At 38.3% G+C, this 24,994-nt stretch overlaps 1 protein-coding gene across 1 annotated transcript in view; it reads left to right on the top strand.

Annotated features, from left to right (window-relative positions):
* The first annotated feature begins 419 nt into the window (after window positions 1-419).
* The window catches only part of LOC149288049 (queuine/queuosine transporter SLC35F2), a 70,292-nt gene continuing 45,717 nt past the window's right edge, over window positions 420-24,994 (top strand). The window contains exons 1-2 of the mRNA XM_089492177.1: window positions 420-484; window positions 16,486-16,661. Of these exons, the coding sequence (XP_089348303.1) occupies window positions 420-484; window positions 16,486-16,661 (241 nt within the window). The remainder of the gene's footprint in view (window positions 485-16,485; window positions 16,662-24,994) is intronic.

Raw genomic sequence — 24,994 nt, 5'->3', positions numbered from 1 at the left:
CAATCTTGAGTCCTTTGAGTATTCAGCATAACTCTGTGAAATATACCTTAAATCTTTCTAATCAGTACAAATCTTCCTGCTCACATGTACCACTGTCAATAGCATTCAAGTGTACTGTATTTTCTAGATACAGAGGAGAGATTTTTTAAGGCCGTAATCCTGTTATGTCATCATTTGTTGTCAAGCATTAAGGTTATCCAAATGTGAAGTAAGACAGGTCAAGGTCAAAAGTCTCCCAAGTGTTAAATCCAAAAAGAGAACATGAATGAGCGAGAGCATGAGTGACAGTGTGGGAGAGTGTGAAATAGCATGAGAGAGTGAATGAGGGTAAGTAACAGCAAATGTAGTTTCCAAATGTAAAAAGCCCTCTGATTTTCATCTGAAACGAAAGGGAGGGAAATTAAATTTACTGCGCGAATATGAATGGACAAAAACGAAATGAAAAATATGACCGAATCATTTTTGGTACATTTGCTCAAGTCTGGTAGACACTTGGAGCCATGTCAAAATTACAATAAGTGCGTTTTCAACTGCCTGTGATTTTGTATTTAACCCACTAAAGATGCTGTTTCAATCTGGTTCAGTTTTCCCATTTGATCTAGTGACTTCCAAAATGATGGTGAAATTCACAAATGTGCTGAGTCTGACTGCATTTGCGCAGCAGAAGAATACAGGGGGGTCATGGTAGGTGAGGAACATTTTCAAAATGTGCATAATCTAGACAACACTATATGTAACACATAAGTGTGCCAATAAAGTAACACAATAAAAATAGAAAATTCATTGGATGACAATGAGAAACCTCAGCTTTTTTTTCCATAGGTATTATAGTTGTCTTCTTTGCAAGGTATCTGTGTGCTTACTAGTGAAACCGTGTGCTGGAAAACATATCTAAAGTTTAGCATTGATGTCCCTCTGTGCACAGCCAGCAGTAAACCCTGTCTTCACAGCTCCTCAGTGTTGCATTTTGAAGCTGACTTAAAACTTAATGGGGCAGTAATCTCCTGCGCTCACATCAGACGCCCAGTGGCGTTGCTGGGGGGGGCAGAGGGGGCAATGCCCCCTACAAAATATACTATATAAATATATACGGTTAGGTCTGGAAATATTTGACAATAAGTTTAGTTATTACCGCTGTTCACCAAAATAAATTAATGTTACTGTTAAATAATCAATATGGACTTAAAGTGCAGTCTCTCAGCTTCAATTTGAGGATATTCACATCCGAATTGGAGGAAGGGTTTAGAAATTACAGTTCTTTAATATGTAGCCCCCTCTTTTTCAAGGGACCAAACGTAATTGGACTCAATTGACTCAAAAGCTATTTCATGGACAGGTGTGGACAATTCCTTTTGTTATTTCTTCATCAATTAAGCAAGTAAAAGGTCTGGAGTCGATTTCACAATCAAAGTGAAACAAACCATCCTTAGGCTGAAATAAATCATCAGAGAGATAGCAGGAAGATTAGGAGTGGCCAAATCAACAGTTTGGTATATTCTGAGACAAAATGAATGCGCAGTGAGCTCTGCGACAAAAAAAGGCCTGGACGTCTACAGACGACAACAGTGGTGGATGATCCTAGGATCCTTTCCATGGTAAAGAAAAACCCCTTTACAACATCCGGCCAAGTGAAGAACACTCTCCAGGAGGTATGCATACCATTATCCAAGTCTACCATAAAGAGAAGACTTCACAAGAGCAAATACAGAGGTGCAAACCATTCATACGCTTCAAGAATAGAAAGGGCAGATTACAATTTGCCAAAAAAACACTATAAAAAAAGCCAGCCCAATTCTGGAACAGACAGATTAAACTAAGATCAACCTGTGCCAGAATGATGGGAAGAAAAAAGTATGGAGAAGGCTTGGAACAGGTCATGATCCAAAGCATACCACATCACCTGTAAAACACGGAGGCAGAGTGATGGCATGGGCATGCATGGCTTCCAGTGGCATTGGGTCACTAGTGTTTATTGATGATGTGAGAGAAGACGATGAATTCTGAAGTGTATAGGGATATATTGTCTGCTCAGATTCAGCCTAATTCAGTGAAAAGAAACTGCGAAAGAAACCCAGGAGTTTTTTTAAGGCAAATAATTGGAACATTCTGCAATGGCCGAGTCAGTTACCGAATCTCAACACGATCGAGCATGCATTTTACTTGCTGAAGACAAACTTTAAGGCAGAAAACCCCACAAACAACAACAACTGAGGACAGCAAAGCATTACAAAGTAGGAAACCCAGCGTTTGGGTGATGTCCATGTGTTCCAGACTTCAAGCATTCATTGCCTGCTTTATAGCTAACAAGGATTATCGACAAAGTATTAAATATGAACATTTTCTTTATGATTCTCTTGATTTGTTCAATTACATTAGAGCCCCTGAAATAAGGGGACTGTGTATGAAAATGGTTGCAATTCCTAAAAGTTTCATATGATATTTTTGTTCAACCCCCTGATTTAAAGCTGAAAGTCTGCGGTCCTGTTGCATCTTGCTTTTTTCATTTCAAATCCATTGTGGTGGCCAAAATTATAAAAATCTTCTTAGTGTCCAAATATTTCTTGACCTAATTGTATGTGTTTATGCATGTATGTATAGATTTTTAAAATTGCCCCTCTACTTTTGTCCCTGTGCCCCCCTAATATGAAGTTTATTGCGAAAAATAAAGTTGCATTTTTCAGCATGGGGTTATTTGGTGAGTTGCTTATAATTAACAGGGATTTTTGTTCACTAATGAGCTGTCTCTTCTATAAATTAAAAACATTAAGGTTTGAAAATAAACTCCCGTTTGCACATTTTTTTCATCCATTACATTTAACACGTTTGCCTTTTTCACTAGAAAATCTGACAATTGCATCAGTCAGTATAATATTTTGATTGGTAGCCGGATAGCGCACAGAAGTACTATTGAGGACTTTTGTTGCCAAATAAGTGCAATTCAGCTCATTTACAGGTTTAAATGAATGTTCAGTAGAGCATCCCAATACAGCAGAGCAGCATTAGCTCATTCTCGGCAATGTAAGTTAATGTGCCTATACTAGCTTAGCAGATTTCAAGCATGTTTAATCATCGACTGCACTGATTTTAGATAGGTTGACACACACTTATTGCCCTGTTTGGCCACTTGCAACCATTTATATAGCCAGCTAGCACATGAAGAATAAGCACAGCAAGTAGGTTAAATCATCCATTGGACCTTATATCATTTGCCTCTTTAAACCCATCATGAACCATACGAGTTATAGATTTCCCATCTGTGTGATACATGTAATACATGTTAACCCTAATTGTAGAGAACTAACTAAATAACACTTTAATTGCCACTGAGGACAGTACTAATCATATCTGCAGTGAAAGGGTTGCAAAAGTAAACTATACCCAAAAAAACATTTTTTGTTGACTCACTTAAACCTGGAAGTCAAGGTTCCTTCCTTCTTATCCTGTACACCGTTGGTTAAAGGGCATAAGCATATGGTGGGCTCCTTTGGCCCCATTGATCATTTTTTGGGTGCCAGAGATAAAGTATGTAAATTCCTAAGACACTAGAATAATCACAAAAACAGTCCTGTAAAGATCAGAAAAATACCCCTTAAGATCATTTTAAGCACAGAACCATTTAACCATCATGTGTGTGTGGTATTATTGAGCATACCCCATGCAGGGGACCTATAATGTCCACTCACCTCAATCGCCCTCAAATTCTCAAGTGTAGCCCAAGACATGGATCCATCATAAACATTAACAAACAACAGTAACCTAAGAATTTTTGGGGGGGGGGTATGGGGGGGCTAGTATGGCTACCTGTTTTTTTTAGCCTTGGCCACACGTTTCGCATTGATGTCAAAGGAACACAGGGCTTTATCTCCGACACCTTAATTTAATTAACAAACATCAGCTAACCAGGTAGCTAGGGAGAATTAAATTCCCCTGGTATTCATATATTTGAGATTTTATTTCTACACCGCTTTTCTAGATGCCAATATTAAACATAGCCTCTAGTGTCTAAAGTTTGCGATTCATGACTTGACTTTTGAAGAAATGTAATAAATCAACATAGTGAATAATACAGAAAAACTGCAATGAAAAAGTCAAGCTACATACACAGCCACATATACAGCTTGTACAGGTGAACTGGAAATGGTCACACCAACTCCCTCAAAAATTTAAAATCAAGCAATGGTGGTAATTATTCACTTGCAGCTTGCTTATCTTTATCCTAATATAAATAGTAGCCTTTAAAACTTGCACTTAGGGGTTTATGTATTTCTCCTAGGGAAACAAGTCCAAAGTGGTGGCAGCCCCTGGGCTGCTTTACAAAGGGTAGATCAAGGTGTTTGGGACCCAGATTACTTTGTTTCCTTCCCTGATGCCCCTCGTTTCTAAGAGCTCAGAATGTTTGCTGGGTATAAGTGTATCATAGTGTCTACAACAATGAAAGCCATACTAATGTTAAGATAAAAAAAAGCTTGGTAAAGCATAGAATGTGTTCATTAACTATACGAATCTATAATAATTGTGTAAAAATAGAAAAATTTAATAAACGGGTCACTGAGAGTATTTTTGCTTTTTCTGCCATTTGATCTAGGACCAACCTGGTTGTGTTTGGTTGAGTTTATCTTATGATACACAAAAGGCTGTACTATCGGATACTAATTAGTGACTTTATATATATATATATATATATATACATATATATATATATATACAGTATATATATATATATATATATATAAAATATATATATGTGTGTATTTGTATCTTATAGTACATCACTTTTTATTTAGACTAAATTTATATGTAAAAGTTTATTCTACCTTATCCCCTAAAAAAAGAAAGCCTTTAAACCCGATTTAGTATGCATTCTCGATTCGTTTAACGTGTTTGTATCAGAGTTGGTAACCTAGAGTCCAGTAATCCCTGGCCATGGAACATATACTGCATTCCCAGATTACTTTATGACTGCAATAAATATGTAAATGAGTGTTTTAGTTCTAAAGCCCTTTTGCTAGCTCTTGCATGTGTTATTTCATATGATGGTGGCAAGTCTATAAATAGAAGCTTCAGAAATATTACTGCTGTGGCTCTGGAGCATCTTGCGGGATTACTAAGGGAATTCATGAGAAATGCCAAGCAGGTTTTTACAGCATGATTAAAACTGAGGCTAGCCAAGGTGCTGTTACGGTATATTTGTTGTACATAGAGAGTTTTCAGTATGTTGCTTGCATATTAAGGTTGATGTTTGCATGGGACTCTGTATTTATAAGTTTTAAACAAAAACATTTTTAAACAAATAAATAAGATGCTCTCTCCATGGCTGGATTTGTATCCCATGTGGCCAGATATACATTACTACAGAAGAGAACTGTGGACAGAGTACTGTGTGCTTTTTTTACAGTCTATATATATATTAAAATTACATAAAAATCTAGATATTTGCATTGCAGCAAGCCTTTATAAGCTGCTAGGATCATGACAATGTCAACGAAGCCCATATTTTCTATGAAGTATATATAGAATGCATATTCCTCTTCCTTGGATCCTCCTGTGTCTTATGATTATGACACTTTTATATTCTTCAAACATTTGTTAAACTCTATTCTAACAGAAAAAAATACGGAGACAACATCACAAAATCGCAGTGAGAGAAAACACTGATACTGTGAGTATTTTTTCACAATGTCTTCCAAGCAACAAAGGGTATTGCTTGGTTCTAAAAACCCTGGAGTAAAGCCCAAAGATAAGTGAGAGATGCTCCCCGCTCTATGACGCACACAAAACTTATTAAACAATTACATTTAAAAATGAAGATGGTTAAAATAAAAACATTACAAATATTCTCTAAGCCCTAATTTTAACCTACTGTTTTGCAACCGACTTGTGTGCTTGTTTTGTATCAAAGTGGTGCCACACGTGCAGCCTCAATAAGTATCCAGATGACCTGTCTCTTACGGGTTTGGACATGTTAATTTAAAATATGCTCCCTACAGACTGATGTCCTTGGTTGCTTTAACACCCACTCACTCACTCTTAACAGCCTACACTAACACAAACACTCTACCAAGCTCCACAAAGTCCCAAGCTCACCTTTGACACCATACCCAGACACTCACACATGCTAACAGCAAATACTAAGATACATACTCTTACTAACACCATACACTGACGTGCAGACACGTGTCAGAGATTGCCCGGAACAGTCCATTTCAGTTGATATTTATGAGATCATGACATCGGTGAGAGGCAAACTAATCCAAAAACAGAAAAAATAATATATTTTTGGATACCTTGTTGGGAAATCTTTAAACTATCCCACCTGCAATCATATAAAATAGAATCAGAATTCCTAGCATTTTAACAAAAAAAACTATTTGTCTAAAATTCAGCTTTTAAATTTAAAGTTGAACTTTACATTTGATAAACTGGTAGCAGTAGCTGAAGTTCTGAATTTAGACTTTCTTTTAATGGACTCCCTTTATGAAGAATATGCTTGTGTTTGTCCACACCTTTAAAAAGGTTCCTCCGGTACTGAAGTGGATAATGACATCAACACCGATGTTAAATGGTCAAAAATATTAATGGTAGCTGGGCCAACAAACCTGCGTAACCTCTTGAAAGTGGTTACATTTGTGATCAGCATTCCATGCTCAAATGCAGCAATTGAAAGAGTCTTCAGCATGATGGGACTGTGCTGGTCTGACACGAGGAACAGATGAAGCATTGAGCTGATAAAATCTGAACTTCAAGTGAAAATCAAATTTGACATGGACTGTCATTCTTTTTACAGCTTTGTAAAACAAAGCACAAAAATTCTTGCAATGTGCAAGAAGTGACACGAAATACACATTTAGGCATTAGAGGTTGTTTTTTTTTTTAAAAGGTGCAGAGCAGATGCCATGAGTTACTAATGTGGAAGGGTTTAATAAATTGTCACTATTTCAGAGAAATATTAAATTATATATATTTATATATTGTTAGTGTTTTTTTCCAGGAATATGTTTACAGTTATATATTTGTTGTTTATTACACTTATTAAAAAATGTGTAAACTTTTCTGCAGTTTATTAAATATGGTTAGTAATTTATACATGTTTTAAAAGTTCCTGGTCATTGAGAAACAATAAAAAAGAGGTGTCTTTTTGTATAGAAGTATGACCTTTTTATGTAGCCAGTGATTGCGTAAATACTGAAAAATGCCCTGGCAAATACGTTTTTGCCAGTCCCAAGCATAATTCTGATGCGATCCAAAGGCGGTCACCACATGCCAACACACACCTTACAGTAACACACAGTGTTAATGCATACTGTGTATGCGAGCTGTCTTGCTTTTACGGTGGGAACACCTGGTAGCAGAAAAAGTGGGACTGGGGAGACCTTGACTCTTGGTTTGCCCTATGGAAGGGACAGGCCTGCTGATCTGTGTGCTTGTGTATTCTGTGAGGTAGTGGTATACTGAAATATGGTTCTGTATAGACTGTATACAGTGTTATAGTGGTATAATAATACTTGTGACATAATTTATGACATATGTGCTTTGGTGTACTGAATTATGTGTTTGTGCATATAGTTCACATAATAAACCCTGACTCCTTTTTTCTTATCTCTGTTAAACAGAGCATATCATTCTCAAATTTAAATTGTCATCAGAGATCATTCTGTCAAATGAATATTGTTGCCAGCTTTTTTATTACCATCACAGAATATTCTCATTCTGTTGATGCAAAACGACAAACGCAGAGCCAGATTTGTTGTATAAATATTAGCTGGAAAAGATTAAAATACCCCCCCCCCCTTTATTATACTATGAACTGATAATCACTGATTATATCTTTTAGCACCACATCACCGGAATACCTCCCAATTCTGGAAATGGGAAAAGGGGGTGTTGACAGAAGAATGCCTATGGGGCTGGGCTTCATAAAGACTTCTTATGTGACTTTGGGACCTATTGGAAAGCTATTTACGTAACTGAGTAAGGTGTTTAGAAGACGGGTGTAGTTTATTTATACAAGTTAAATAATATTGTTTTAGCAACTATATTCAGCACTGCAGAACTTTTTCCAAAAGTGCCTCAACACAAAAGAAGTCACCATTCACCAATGTAGCCTTTACAAATTAATCTAATAAAGTTCATTGATTAGTGTAATCAAGTATCTTTTTAGTATACTTCACTATTCTCAAACTTTCATTGGGTGGCCAGACACTACTTAATCAATTATTTTATTCAAAAAGACCTATGTGACACAATACCACCAAGTGTTTTAATCCAGCCCGTGTAATTTCATCTTGATCATTTCTGTCAGACGGTTTCCACGACCATTCATTCAAAGTTTGAGTTCACAACATCAAATACATATTCACAAACTGTCCTGATTTCATTGGGACAGTCACAACACCCTGACTCATGTTTCTTTCTGTCTAGTAAAATATAAACCAAAACTGATCACCTTTTTTGAAGGTTTTGCTCTTTAAAATTACCCGGCATATTTGACAACATTTCCAGGAGTTTTCCCATGTATGATATCTACCTGCCCAGAGAAATGTTGACTCCTTGGCTCAAACGCAGTACTGAGCAATTGAATGTACTTCTTTCATCTGTGTTAGATACTATTTTTTTCATTACATTGTATCTTTGGGAAAAATGAAAACGCAAGCTTCCCATCTAATAAAAAGATAGAAAACCATCTTCTAGATACAATGCTGCTAGAATCAGCTACAGCATAGCTTTGTAAATTTAGTTAGAATAGGGAAATGCATTAGTAATGGTGGTTGATTCATTGGAGAGGTATTTGAGAACTGAGCTTATCTATATTCATGTTCAAAGCTCTTTGGCTGGGGTGAATTTGAAGGCAGCTGTGCATGGCATGGCAAGATTTCTCATTTAGATTTAGTCACTTGCAGCTCTACCGTACATCTAACAAAATACGTATGCATTGTCTCTATTACATCCTTGCAAGAGAAAACGTGTTTTATACTTAAAATATTCATTTTTTTAAAAATTGGGTCATAGATTCTATAACAATCTTGTTTCTTCACTTATTAACTGATGTACTGGGGGAGAACTGTATCCTATGAAATAAATATGCATTAATGATGACCCACCAAATCAGAGGAAATGCCTTCTAATTATATATCTAAGTGTTTTACTGTTGTTATTTGTAAGTTGTTGCTTGTAAACTATGTCTTGAGTCTTTCAAAAAAAGAATATGTTTTTATCACTTCGGATCATATCTGGAACTTCTGGAGCTCTCCTTCCTTGGGGAGTGGCTTCGCAAGTGGTTGGGTCTAGACAGCCTTAAATGAGCAAGGAGTCGGAGGGAATTGGTCAGGGACTGGAGAATACAAAACTCTGGTCTACTGCCTGGAGAAAGAGGAGAGTGACCCAGGGAAGCAGCACTTCATCTGCAGAAACCCAATGAGTTCCCAAGTATGCTTCAGATTAATTCTAAAGGGAACACAAGATGTGGAAAAATATTGATGATTCTTCTAAATGATACAATAAAAAATAAGGAACATTTGTTAATCAATGTATTTAATCTTGGTTCAGCTTGAGTTTTACAGCATGACAGATAGTCTTGTCTGCTGTTTACTTTGGGGACAGGGCCCCATATTTAACGTATGAAATCTCAGAACTGACATTCTACTTTACAGACAAAGAGTTTCAGGATGTCCAGGCATGTATAAGGTATCACACTCATTTTTATTCCTCAGCATAACTTGAATTTACAAACAATGTTACAATTTTAGCAGTCTTAACTTCCTGTTAAAACAAAAATGCAGTAATTTAAATGTATAAATAATTTATACCACCCCGAGTTGTACAAACGAAAAGCATTCACAAAACCTTAGCAGATTTTATTCACTCTCTTTTGTTGGCTCTGTAAAACACCCCAGGTTTAAACTACATATTGGGACAAATTAGGTTAACTTGAGAAAAACAACTCAGAAAATTTGCAGTTTTTACACGAACACTGATCAAAACAATGTTGAATAACATTAATTCAATTATTGACCCTTAAGTATTTGGATTAGCTTGCCAAATTTTGATTTTGGTTTTATAGGTCTATGATTCAAAAGATACTAAATACTAGCTGATACACCCATCATTAAAATGATGGTAGTTGTAAGTAGTGGTGCGGAGAGCCCAAGCTGAGGAAGCAAACAGTGAGTTCCAGGTCTGCAGTCCATCACTGCGGTGATTGTCATCCTGCGTCTGTGAGGCTGTGAAGTCAGTGTTACAGACACTGAGTGGTGACATGACATATATATTTATTTATTTGTATGTTTTGAATAAAGAGAAAGTGGAACGTTTAAAGTGTGTGAGACTGGAACAGCATTTAAACATAAAGTGGCAAAATAAAATAAAGTAAGGAGTTAGCTTTTGTGACATACCCAGCTGAAAAGCAGCAATAACTCAGGTGTTATTTTCTTACTTTAGGCTTGTTTGTGATGCATCAATATTGGCAAGTGGATGATGTATAATGAATTTATTTAAAATGAAGTGTGCATAAGTTCAGTTGATGGATGCTCCTGGGAACTGTAGAGCATGACACATAATGCACATCTTATTATTTGATGAATAATTTTCCTACTACCTTGATTAATTGGTACTTTGGAAAACAGTTAAAACGATACATGCTGTTGAGCCGGTTTTCAAGGCACAGAAACTTCTACTCAGTTATAAACTATATAAAAAACACTAATATGCCTATTCCACAGCTATACGGAAGATAAACTGTTGTTGTGGCAGAGTTGACACGGGCAGGCTGTTTAGGAGGCAGAGGTGGCACGGGCAGTTTGTTAAAGGGGCTGAGGTGTCATGGGCAGGCTGTTTAAGGGGCAGAGGTGGCACAAGCAGGCTGTTTAGGAGACAGAGGTGGCACAACCAGGCTGATTAGGGGCTGAGGTGGCACAGGCAGGCTATTTAAGGGGCATAGGTGGCAGACCAGAGATAGTACAAGCAGGCTGTTTAGGGGGCAGAGGTAGCACAGAAAGGCAGTTTGGAGACTCAGAGGTTTGCCATGACGGTGTATGGTCCACTTAATTAGACCTGTCAGCGAAGATTTTACATGAAAATACATAAGGCTTCCCCAGACATGCAATTTACAGCACACTCCCAATATTTTGCCATAATCACATATGCTGGGTGTAACTGCTTGCAAGATAGCTGTTTTTTTCCCAACAGGGGAGAGGGGAGCAGGCTTCCTCAAAAAGGCAGAGGTCCCTTTTCAGTTGCCATTAGCAATAGAGACACAGGTGTGGGACTATCTACCACCTCTCTCATTTCCCAGCCAAGTGTCTGTTTTGATATGCCACTTCCTTTCCATTCCTGCTTCCTCTGGTCTTGCACACCCCTTTTGCATCTGCTGGAGATCCTAGCTCTGCTCAAGGTAAGACTGATGAGCGAATGTATGTGATGGTTGAGTTGATGTGTGATGGGTATGAGTTGTGATGGCTGAATTTGATGGGAGTGAGGTTTAGTGTGTGATAGCTGGGTATGATGGTTAGGTGGTTATAATGTGTAATGGCTGGGTTTGATAGGAGTGAGGTGTGATGTGTGGTGGCTATGTGTAATAGGCATTAGATTTAATGGCTGGGTGTCATAGGAATGGTGCGTTATTGGAGTGAGGTATGATAGGAATAAGCTTTAATGGGAAGCATGGCGGTGTGAGGTATGGTAGTTATGAGTGAGTTGTGATGTGTGAAGAAGAAAGAACGAAAAGGAGGAAGAAAGGAAGAGATAAGAGGAGAAAAGTAGAACAGTAGTGAGAAAGAAAGAGATATGGAGAGACAGAACAAAAACAGGAGGAGAGTGGAAGAGAGGAAAATTAAAGATCGGCGTAAGGTGTGATGGCTGGGTGTGGTGGGCGTGAGGTGTGATGTTTAGTGTGATGGTTGGTAGGGTTGCCACCTGGCCAGTGGCAACCGTAAAGAAAGAAAAGAGAAACTCTAAAGAAAGAAGACAGAAGACGAGGAGGTAAGGTTAGAAACAAAGCTTTGGAAAAGGAGATAGGAATGTGTAGCATTTGGCAGAGAGGGTAGGAAGACGTTGAGAGAGTGAGTAAGAGTGAGTAAGCATGAGAGTGTGTGAATAAGAGTGAGAGAGAAAATTAGTTAGAGTGAGAGTGGGTATGAGTGAAAAAGCTACAAAAATGATGATGCTGCATCACATTTAATGTCTGGCTTAGTATATAGTTACATAGTTACATGTAATGCTATGTTACACCACCATCAGTAACTGCCTTAGAATATAGCGATGGGAGTTATGCTGCACCACCATTAATGTCTGTCTCAGTATATAGTGGTGGTAGTTATGCTGTACCTCCATCTGTATCTGGCTTGCTATATATTGATAGGAGTCATGCTGTACCCCCTTAGTGTCTAGATCCCTATATAATAACTGGCGTCATGCTCTACCACTGTCCGTGTCTGCTCATTATATATTCATAGGAGTTGTAGTGAACCATATAGATATATAATGCTTAGAAGAAAAAATGAACAAAGCTTATTGGCAATACTTGCTAATATGGAGAAACATTCTCTAGGAGAGTATCAGGCTTACCTCACCTTAAAGCATATTCCAGATGCAAAATGCCAGACGAATTTCATCTGCATGAAAGAACAACCAACCGTAAAAGCACATTTCAGTCTCTTTCTGGTCAGTGAGCTTTAGATCTACTTCTGGATTAACCTTCGCTCTTACATAAAGCATATGCTTCCTCGGTTCACCATCTTTTCAATAATTATGTGTTTTTTTCATCTGGAAAAAAAAATCCACTTTGAAGAGAGCTGAAAGTATGTGTCTTGTGGAACCATGTGAGGTCTAAGGTGAAACAAATCACGATTTATTAAAGAGCCTCTGTATTTGGCTGGAACAATTGCCACCAGGGGTGTTGCTAAGTCTCCAAAAGATCTGGGGCTAGAGCCCACAGCAGGTTTGATACCAGTAGAGCCTGCTTTGGGAGTGGTTGCTCCGCACACTGCACACATATACAGTATGTACACACACAGATATTTGCAAAACATTTATAAATTAACAAAATTATGATTTCTTTATTTCCAGCAACCTCTGTGACATATGCCAAGTCCATCTGCTTTACCTCTCTCTTTTTTCCATAACTTTCTGACTCCCCTTCACACACACATCTGTGCTCACACATACACATCCATGCTCACATACACATCCATGTTCACACATATGTACACATCAGTGCTCACACACACATCCATACTCACGAATGGACATATCCGTGCTCACATACGGACACATTTGTGTTTACACATTCACATATCCATGCTCACCCATACTTATTCATGCTCGCACACAAACACACATACACACATACACGTCTTAATGGCTATGTGTACCTATTTTACAAATATAATTTCCTTTACGCTAACATCTCTTAAGCAAATAAATTTACAATGGGTAAGTGATAAAATGAGGGGAAAAGAGTACTTTAGTGTCTTTTGTAATCTATATCATTGCCTCCTTATTTTAAGCATTTAACACCACTCCTGTGCCAGCCCTGTATCATATAGAGTTATTTGCTACATACAGGTAAACATAATTTTGATTCTGCTTATACAAAATGAAATCATTTTAAAGGAGAACTTGCACTAAATTATTAATAGTATCAGATTAGAGCAGGGAATTCCCCCAAAACATCACATAATACGGAACAATGGCAGCCCTCAGGTTATTGGAACAAAATTAGGTAACAAATTGTTGTACTTTATACACAGAACTATAAAGTTAATCGCAAATAAATATTAATATTCAAATTTACCGGATTGCTTGACATAATAGTTCATAGTGCTTTCCTGAGCCTATTACCAGCTGGCAACAGTCATTCAGTCATGTTTGATTGTCAGACAAATCTCAAATGCTCAGGTCTGTCAGTTGATTTCCATGCAGATGCTGTTCTCGGTGAGAGAAGCAGGAGTTTGTCATTATGCTTTCATAACAACACTGCTGTTAACTTCTGTCAACGTATCAAGTGCCCAATTAATCTCCTAGAATGTTCTCAACAAAATTGTCTTGCAGAAGGTGTTTTACAAACCATTACCGATTCTGGAAATAATTATTTTTTTACCATATTACCTTCCTCGCTCCAGTATTCCAAGTACTGGTAAGCCACTTTTCAATGCCAGATATGCAGAATGTAGATATTAATCTGAGATCTATACAAATTGCCCTGTTTACCACATTTGGCTTCCGTTTAAACTGTTACATAGTTTTGCATATAGAGTTTGTCTAAAAATTATTTGTGTTACTCAGGAAGCACAGGGAGCATATTCTGGATTCACCTAAGAGTAAATATTACATTTGATCAATCCTACCTGCTATGCTATGTTTCCATACATTATTTATGTATACCTGCAAATATAGGGTTTGTATGTCTTATTCAGTTGATCTATACATGCAGGTGCTGTTTACATGTGTTGTTTGATTGATCTATACCTGAACTACAGGGAGTAAGTAAAAGAGAGGTGTGGCTTAGTGAATGAGAAGACAAACGGGACTCTGGGCATGATTATGGGGGAGAAGACATCTCAAAGTCATGGTCAGGGTCAGCATAGTGTGGGAGCATAGGGAGTGATTGCATGCTAGGAAGCGTGGAGGGGGGCCCAAGGAAATGCTTGCCTATTTTTCAATATTTAAAAAATTTTTTTTTACAAAGATTAGCTGTTTTTTCCTATATTTAATGTATTAAATGTACATTATTTTTATCAGTTTTTAAAATATTATTGTACTTGTTTGCAAAAAAAGAGATGGAGAGAAAGTGGGGTAAGGGATAGTGAGGAAAGAGGTATCTGATGGGGAGAAAGAAAGGGGTATCTGATGGGGAAAAATGCTACCCCATCAGATTTTTAGGGGTTCCTACCCCCATGCTTACTAACTAGTATTTATTCTAGGCTTTTACAAACACATCCATTTTAGCCCTCCAGAGTTTTACCTTGAGCCTTTTAATTCTCTGTGAAGAAACTGACTTTATCATTAGGATTAAGGATACTGAGTTTAGTAAGCTTCTGCTTCAAGATGTGATAATATGTTGCCTTGTGGCAGGACCATATTGTCTAATTCTAGCTGAATCTAATAGCTGTTTTCACTAATCGATCACCTCCAGAGAGGGAGGGCCAGGCGCTTCAACATTCAGCTCAGGGATCAAACTATTTGTTTCAATATTTGATGGTTTCTGTGGTCGTTGTACATATGGAATATTCTTTGTCTTGCCCATCATCAGGATAATTTAAACCTACTTTAATCTAATTTTGTTAAAATAAACATATTTTATTTGCAGACCCAGTGACTGATTGTTGTTAGTCGTGCGATATTTTTGCAGACTTTTCCTGCTCATTTACCATACGCCTTATGCTGATTCCTTATGGCAGAGCTAATAAGGTCCATTAACTTGGCCTCGGGAGAGCAATGGCTTCAGAGTGACTCTTACGCCGCCACGGGGCTCACCTGGCATAAACCAATGAAGAGGAGCTGCCCTTTATTGATTGATGCCAGAGGAGGCCCCTGCCGGCGATCAATAGAGTTGTTTTTACAGACCTTTAAAATCCTGGCGACAAAGCTGCTGCATACTGTTACCACGTTAAACCCGTATTAACCACTGTTATAAAAACGGCAGCAAAGGAAAAGAAAAATGAACACGAAGAACTTACACGAATATTCGCCTGAAAAGAACATGGGAACAGGCGAATATTCGTGAATATTCATGACTTGCGTCTCTCTTCTACTAACATTACCTCTTCTCACTCCTGTATTCAGGAATTCACCCCTGCTGTACCCCTTCTCTGGAATTCTCTGGAATTTCTCCCTCGTATACAACTTTCAACAGCTCTCTGAAAAAACACCTTTTTTTGAAAAGCGTGCAACCTTTCCTCCTAACATTCTTAGCCACCACCCTAATCAAGCCATCTGAATGACCAACAACCTCTACAGATCATCTAGACCTTATGAGCTCATCTCCATCTAAGCAGTCCTCTTCTATTGTTTCACTTGCCCCTCAACCACCGACTACATTATAAGCTCGCAAGACAGGGGTCCTCTGCTCCTTTTGGACCGGTTATTGTGTGTGATTTTAAATTATTCCACTAAACACGCGCTACGGAATCTGCTGGCGCCATTTAAATAAATGTAATGTAATGTAGATAAGTACACTTTGAAGGTTGGCACATTTACCAACCTGTAAATGGCTTCTTGTACTCTTTGCTAACCAATTATTTTTTCGCTCTTTTGTGTAATTCACAATGTTATTCATTACATTTCTTATCTTGTTATCCTAAAATTAAATTTAAAGGTTATTTTAAAGGTTATTTTAAAATGTTAAATATTAACTTAGAATCCAATTTTTTTTAATTATGCAAATGTATGTAAGTGAATATACATATTTACATGAAAGTACATAACTAAAGTTATATGTTTGATTTACGGACAATGATAATATTAATAATTCATTTCTATTATTTTCCCCAGGGAGATGTTGTTGTCCATAGCACTGGGACAGGTGTTATCTCTTCTAATATGCGGCATCAGACTCACCAGTAAATACTTGTCAGAAGATTTCCATGCCAACACACCCCTATTCCAAAGTTTTCTTAATTATATCCTTCTATTCTTGGTGTACACAACTACATTAGCCGTAAGGCAAGGTAAGGTGCTGTTTTAGTTGACACTGTACATGTTTATAACTGTTTTTATTGAGGCATCAAAAACATGCAGAGAGTTGTTAGATGTAAAAAAAAAAATGGTAAGAAGACACATTCTTTGGTAGCTTCCAATGATGATAATTATTTCCTAGAAGCATATGAAGCTCTTTAACAATGGAGTAGGCAGGTAATTTCGAAGACAGGGAGAAGGCTTAAAGAATTGGAAGATGTTATGAGTGGGAGAAATATAGAGGTATAAACTGAAATCAAATTTGTCTAGAGGTGTTGGGGTTGAGGGATAAAATGTGTGAGGGTGCCTCACTAATAATGCTAGTAATCTTTGAATTGTATTTTGGAAGCTATTAGAAACCAGAGAAGAAATACTGCATCACAGGGCAGATGATGTGTAGCTGCTCCAAAGGCACATTGTTTTGGCAGCTATCTATGATTTTATAGGGTTAACTAGAAGAAATAACCAGGCCTGGACTGACCATCTGGCTTGGAAAATACCTGATGGGTCTGTACTCTTACCTCTACTGCCACTCTAGTAGCAGATCTGGTTCTTTAGTGTACAGCTACTGGCTGTATACACACGGCAAGAGTGTAGTGTGCAGCCACATGTGCATCATATAGTGGCCAGTAGCCTAAATGCGCTAGGGTTAACTCTTACCCCTGTTCAACCCTGTGCATGCCCATTATTTTCTGCTTTCTTATGTTAGATTTGGGATAGCCAAATCCCATGCTTGTTAAAGCTTTCTTACTGAAAAAAATATCTATCGTTTCTAAAGCAAGACCCACCACTATACTAACGAGGATTGCTACATCACTTCTGCTGATATATGAGGAGCAACAATGAGAAAATCTGGCATAGTGTATACTGCGTAACAATATTCCATTGTAAACATAAAGGGAACACAAGGAACATACACGAAGATAATGGACAGGGTGAAAAATAATACACTGGCAGCATTTGAGACATGGGGCTATACAGATAAAGCAGATGAAACTACTACATAAAATTTAACCCCCAATATAATGCCTGGAATCTTTATTTTAAGATTAAGGGAGTTGGAAAGTCAACAAGCTGTGTGGAGGATCAGCTTCACTTATTACAGCTGAATGCTTTTCTTACTGAGTTTCAGCAGTGTCTGTTTTTCTGATAAATGGCCTCAAAAAAGATAAATGGCTTACAAGGTCCAAGGCAACATGAATTTACCGCTTGAATATTTTCACTAGATAACTAGTATGTTAAATCTAGATAAAGAAGACAACATAGTTTGTCTAGATTTGGAAAGACAATATATTCATAAAAAGAAGGTATTAGAAATTTTACCCGTTTGCTAAGCTTTCTTTTTTTACAACCTTATGCATTCCAGCTGTAATAAATGAGGCATGTTTAGAATAAAGGTTGGCGAGCAAAAGGGTTCCTTCAAGAATCTGTCCTGCATCCTATTGCATTTAATTCCCCAGTAAATATTCCCTGCATTTTTTATTTTTATATTTCTTTGAAGATCCCAAAAAATACTTACAATTAATGTAACAGAAGTTGCTCACTTATTGGAAATATATATACACCCATCAGCCATACTGTAACATTATGACCACTTTTTTTTTTTGTATTTAAGTTTATTATACAAAACTGATTATGATAAAACAGACATCAACCTGTTTTAGCAGGAATACATAGATCGGTAATATCGGTACAGATAGACGATAAGCAGTACTGCGACGCAGCGCAGGGCAATACACGTTACAGTACGACTTCAGTTACGGAAAGCTCAGTAGAAGCAGTGTACAATTACATTTCCAGACTGACAGGTGAAGTGAATAGCACTGATAATCTTATCGTGGCACCTGTCAGTGGGTGGGATATATTAGACAGCAAGTCAACATGTTTTACTCAGAGTTGATGTGTAAGAAACAGGACAAAAAGGCTAGCGTAAGGATCTGAGCGACTTTGACAAGGGCCAAATTGTGATGGCTAGATGACAGGTTAGATGGTTTAGAGCAGGGGCGTCCAAGTTTTTTCTGCAGTGGGCCACTTCATCAGAATTGTATACGTGCGCGGGCCGCACTCATTTTTCACTGTGAGAAAATATGGCCTTTAATAAGATATGCAGATTAAAATAAATTAAATGACACAAAACCTTTACTTTTCCTTTCACTGATTTCTGGGCCTAGAAAGTTTTGTGACTACAAATGCAGGATTCTGTATAAGTAAAAATAAAATAGTTCTATTTATTTTAGCGATGCACTAAAATGAAAATTCTGGACCAAAACCGAAAATTCAGGGTTCACTTAGCCGAAACTGAAAATGACCCCCCCACACACACACTTTTAATAAAAGTAAGTTACACACCAAAATTGTACAAAAAAATTATATATTATGATTGTTAACAGCAATCTCAGGCATACCCAGATTCCAGCATGTACTGGTTGGCTGGGCATTGTACCGGTATTTTTTGTTAGCAATCACACTCCTATCATCCCAAGTCAGCCAGTACATGCTGGTACAGAGTGGCTGTAAGTGCAGACCCCATACTGCTGGCAGCATCAATACACAAGGGGGCAGCTAGCCAGGTTTCAGCATATACTGGCTGACTTGGCATGATAGGAGTGGGATTGTTAACAGCAATCACAGTCCCATCATGCCTAGGTTCCAGCACTTACACATCCATGCTATCACACACACATATATTCATTCATTCACAGATTCATTCCCTCAATCAGGCATACTCATTCAAACACACTCCCGCACCCCTTTACCTGCACTACTGCTCTCTCAATGCCGATCACAGACTTCAGCAGGGGGCGCAGCCTCCCTCGTTCTCCCCACAGAGGAGGCAGGACTGGAGCAGAGAATAGACCCTCCCACAAGTAAGCAGCAGGGCTCTTATGATCCTGGCTGCCGATCTCACGCGGGCTGCACCTCGAGGTCCCGCGGCCAGGTCTGACGTGGATGGCCGGATGCTTGTGCGTTTCTTTCCTGGAGAACACATGGCACCAGGATGCATCCATGGAGGCCCCAACTTACAGGACTTAAAGGATCTGCTGCTAACGTCTTGGTGTCAGGTACTATAGCACACATTCAGAGGTCTAATGGAGTCCATGCTTCGAAGGGTCAGGGCTGTTGTGGTGGCAAAAGGGGGACCTACACTATATTAGGCAGGTGGTCATAATGTTGTGGCTGATCGGTGTATGTATGGGTATATATATATTATATATATATATATCACATGGTGTGGAGCAAATAGACTTTAGACAGGGAGTGGATGTGATCAAAGGAAATGACTTGAAGGCCAGCGTTCTAATTTCTGGAGCCTATGGGTGAAATCCGTATAGTTCTCATATATGATGGCACACAAGAATTATGTGGCATATTACTATGATACCACCTTTAACGCAAAATAAAACTCCAGAAAAACAACACAGAGTTCTGATGTATGGGTGTTCTAACAAGAAAAAAAGCCTAACCTTTATCCTACATTTTCACAACACACAAAAGGAATTTGAAAAAATATATCCTTCAGACCTTTGTTTTGAATTCCAGAATACCCACAAGACAAATGCTTGCTTACGTCTGTCTTTATTCACAAACAAAATAAGAATTTTAGCATTTTTGTTCTGAATCTGAATCAAAAAAGAATATTAGATATTTATTATACATCTTATGAAATGTTTAATGGATGGTTTCATATACTCATTGCTAAATGTAATAGTTCTAAGTTCTCTACTGCAAAAAAAATAATCTGCTATACATTTTCAAATTTCCACTTTCAGTAGTGGATAACGTGATGTGGCAATTGAGAACTTTACTAATCAAACCCCATAAAATTCTGGAATGAAATGGCAGCTTCCTGATAATGTGAAGCGAGGCATCTGTTCTAAGCAACGCTGGCTGATAGAAAGCTGTTCCTCAATTAACTCAGAGAGCTTTTCACAGCCAGGGAATGCCCTTCATTTAATGCAGGCAAATATGCTTTATTTCCACTTCAGAAACACAACGCAATTGGTTATTTGTCTAATGTGTTTATTTGTTCCCTTTCATCCCTGATACAATCCAGGGTTTATATAAAATGTTTTTTCTTTAAATCTTTTGAGAGTAATTGCTTATGTTATATATACTAATGGTGTTCTGCCCCTGCTAGAAGCTTTGTATTATTAAAGGGACACATAATATGCACTTTACTGCTTATGACATCTCAATGGTCCCTTTCAGGGGCATACCTAGAGTATTTGGCACCTGGGGAAGATCCTGTATGTGGCAACCCCCCACACACATAAAAATTTATATTGGCAAGAATATTTATTTCACAAATGTGTAAACTGTATGCAGAGGCGTATCTATTGAAAATAGCGCCTATGGCAAGCACTGAAATTGCGCCCCTGTCCAAATATCTAAAACCCATTTACTAGCCCCTGCTGCCTATATATATATATATATATATATATATATATATATATATATATATTAGTCCCTGCTGCCGATACTGGGTATAGATCAACACACAAACCCAGATCAATTGAAATTCACTTGTGATCTCAGCACTGAAGGTATATATCAAATAAACAGAATCAGACATACAAGTCCTGTATTTGCAGGTATTCAATAATAATATATGAAAAGTAGCATCGCAGGTATAGATCAACTGAATAAGACATATTAACCCTGTATTTGCAGGTACACATAAATAATTTATGGAAACATAGCATAGCAGATATGGATCTACAGAATAACACAAAAACCCACCTTTGCAGGTAAAGATCAATTGGAATTCACATAAAAACACGGCATTAAAGGTATATTTAAAACCCCCTAAATTACAGGCATAGATCACAGGTTGCACACCCCAAAGCCAGCCCTGGCGTCCACACTGCCCACATAGAACCTGACCAGCGCCCAGATTACACACATAAAATTTGCAATCTTTGTCGCCAAATAGCCCAGCACAAGTCAACTTTGTCCCCAAACAGTCCGGCCAGTGCCATCTTTGTCCCATATACACCCTGCCTGTGCCATCTTGGTCCCCAAGGCTCAAACCTCCTGCTAGTGCCATCTTTGCCCTTCCATAATTATACATCTATGATACACAAACACTTTTACAGTCACTCACTAATTCACACTTTAATTCAGACAACTCATCCACACATTAACTCATGCTCTCCCTCATTCACTCAATGCATCCACACATTAATGCACACTCTTTACTTATATCTACCCCCTCTCCCTTATCACTTTTTAACCCCCTCCCTCCATCCCTTATCACTTTTTAACCCCCTCCCTCATCACTTTTTAACCCCCTCCCTCCCTCCCTCATCACTTTTTAACTCCCTCCCTTCCTCATCACTTTTTAACTCCCTCCCTCCCTCATCACTTTTTAACTCCCTCCCTCCCTCATCACTTTTTAACTCCCTCCCTTCCTCATCACTTTTTAACTCCCTCCCTCCCTCCCTCATCACTTTTTAACCCCCTCCCTCATCACTTTTTAACTCCCTCCCTCATCACTTTTTAACTCCCTCCCTCCCTTATCACTTTTTAACCCCTCTCTCCCCCCCTTCTCTCTCACCTTGAAGTCCAGCGACGGGAGGACGATGCTTCCGTCTTCCTGCACCGCTTGCTGGTGCCCGCTGCTTCACTGCTGAGCGCCGTAATATGACGTCATATTTCGGCGCCCAGCAGTGAAGCAGCGGGCACCAGCGAGCGGCTTTTAAACGCTGTCTTCTTTTTTTTTTGATGCGGGGGAGAACGAGGGGCGCCGAGCGGTTGCTAGGCGCCCCTCTCTCTCCTCCGCATCAGTGTTTAAAAGCCGCTCGCTGGTGCCGGTATTTCATGCAGAGCAGCACCGGGACGGGGGTAGAGGGCTCGTGGAGGAGAATGAGGGGCGCCGAGCGGTTGATAGGCGCCCCTCTCTCTCCTCCGCATCAAAAAAAAAAAATGCCGGTGAGCGGCATTTAAAAGCCGCTCACCGGCGCCCCCCTTGAGATGGCGCCCATGGCACGTGCCATGGCTGCCATACCCTATATACGCCTCTGACTGTATGTCAACATATGTGTAATATTTACTGAACAGATATGGTACAGCATAACTCTTATCACTATATACTCAGCCAGACATTGATGGTAGTACGCTACTGGTCCCTTTTTTTTTAGAGTGGCTTCCCCTTGCAACTGCATGGAGAGAGACTGCAGAAGTCTCCAGATGCGTCACTTTCCCCACAATTTAGCTTGCATATTCGGCTGTAATATATATTTGATATATTTGGCAATCAGTGAGCATTCCAGGAGAGGTCAAATGAGACCCACATTCACATGCAGAGAAAGTGATCCCATTTATTTAAGTGAAAGTGATTTTCTGCCACTGATTGACTTCTTCAAGCACAGTGGCACAAACCAGAGTGAAGCTGGAGCTGCAGCTTTTACTAAAGTTTCTTTAATATGCATTCTTTATTGAGAAAATTGTCTGGTGCATTGCAGTATCCAGAAACCAAATTTAACACTGTTGTCTTCTCAGAGGTTCATTGTCAGAGAAAGGCAGACTTCTTTTGGCCGGTAAAGCCAAGTGGCCTCCAGGCCCCTGTCCACCTTGTGCATGCACACAGAAGTTCTTACTTTGTGTTATGTGACCCCACTCCTTCCTCCAAAAGAATTTGGACCAGCCAAGAGCTTAATTCAGTGACCTATTTACATTTTACGAGGTGTTAATTGTTGTTGAAAATGCATTGTTTGCAATTCACACATTCATAGGCATGAAGAAAATTTTTTTTTTAAACTACTTTCAATCGACAAAGGCGGAAACAATTTTTTTGGGAGAAAATATAACAGACAATAGTTTCCTGTATAACAACTTCATCAACAGTGACTATTCCTTAAATACGCACATGATAATTACCATTTTTTATTTAAATTTAGTACCAAGCTCACTTTCTACAGCATACCAATCATTAAACAGAAAACAAAATTAAATGCCACATTACCAAGCGGCGATCCTAGCTATGAAGACTTACTCAAAGGTACTATGGGGAGAGATATCAATGGCAATATAATTCCTGGATGGAAGTGTATTCAATGCTACTACAAATTCCTATTTGGATTCTTTTCATTCATAAAACTTTGCAATACATATACATATTATCTACTTCTCACTTCTCATTCGCACCACTGACCCTATGTTCACCCCTGATAAAAACACATACATGCTGACAAACATACAGTAATATGTGCACACATGGTAATTATACAGTAAATTAAGTACCTCAGGTATATAAACAATAAGTTGGCTGTAACATCCTATGATATATCATAAAAGATCATCTGCCTAGACCAGTGGGTCCTGACTCGCTCAACGCACACTAACAGGGCAGGATTTATTCTATTCCAATATGGGAGATTAGAAACCTGGACCTGAATACTAGGTTGGGAACTACTGTGCTAAGTAAGTTTCTAACATTTAAGGTATCAGTGTCTCTAGTTCCATGCAGCCAATAGGAAGACTTCATTTTATAGACATCTAGCCTGGTGGTTTTGTGGATGCATAATAATAGTGGAATTTAATAATGCTAAGAAGCAGCTTAGAGCAAAGTGATTAGTACTAATGCATTTGAACAGGTTTTACTGTATGTTCTATGTCTAATGTCTCAACATGTTTGTTGGAATCCATGAAGGGCTGTTCTGGAACTAGGAACAGGTTGGTTCAAATTCTTCAGGCAGAGCCAGTTGCCTTTTCTATAAATTATTAGGTCTTGGAGGCTGATATATATATAGTGATGTTCTACTTTCTTCATGGGCCAAAATATGCCAGCCATCTCCAGTGTGGAATTTGCCATTCTGTAACATTCTACACTTTTTGTGTGAATGGATACCATGGGAGATATTCTATGTTTTTAGTAAGGCCCATGTATATTGAGGGAATGATGACTGATTCCTTTAAAAAAAAAAAGGAATCCAAGATACAATTAATGTATGGTTTATAGATGGTTTAGATCTATAGTATTTTTACCTGGAAAACAGAAATTGGACCCGACACTGCAAAATACTAAAATCATAAATTCTTTTTACTGATATAACTGCCACCAGTTGCAGTCTTCAGAAAGATAATCTTAATAGTCTATTTCAAAGGGACATTTCTAAGTGATTTCCATTTAGCTGTCTCAATTTGGTTTTAAACTTTTGATTACAGAGAAAAATCTTTATGATTAATAGCTCTTAACACTTTATGAAGGCAGAGATTTAAATGCCAATTGCTTAAAAAAAATTATTGTAGTTAGTCCAGAATACATGACAGATATCTTAAAAATTAGTATTTAATAAATGTTATCAAAGATTAGTAATAAATAATC

The sequence above is a fragment of the Sceloporus occidentalis genome, unplaced genomic scaffold (genome assembly GCF_023333645.1).
Source record: "Sceloporus occidentalis isolate IW3139 unplaced genomic scaffold, rSceOcc1.0.p SCAF_54, whole genome shotgun sequence".
Lineage (NCBI taxonomy): Eukaryota > Metazoa > Chordata > Lepidosauria > Squamata > Phrynosomatidae > Sceloporus > Sceloporus occidentalis.
Note: the sequence above shows the minus strand (reverse complement) of the source record. Positions and strands in the feature narration are given on the sequence as shown.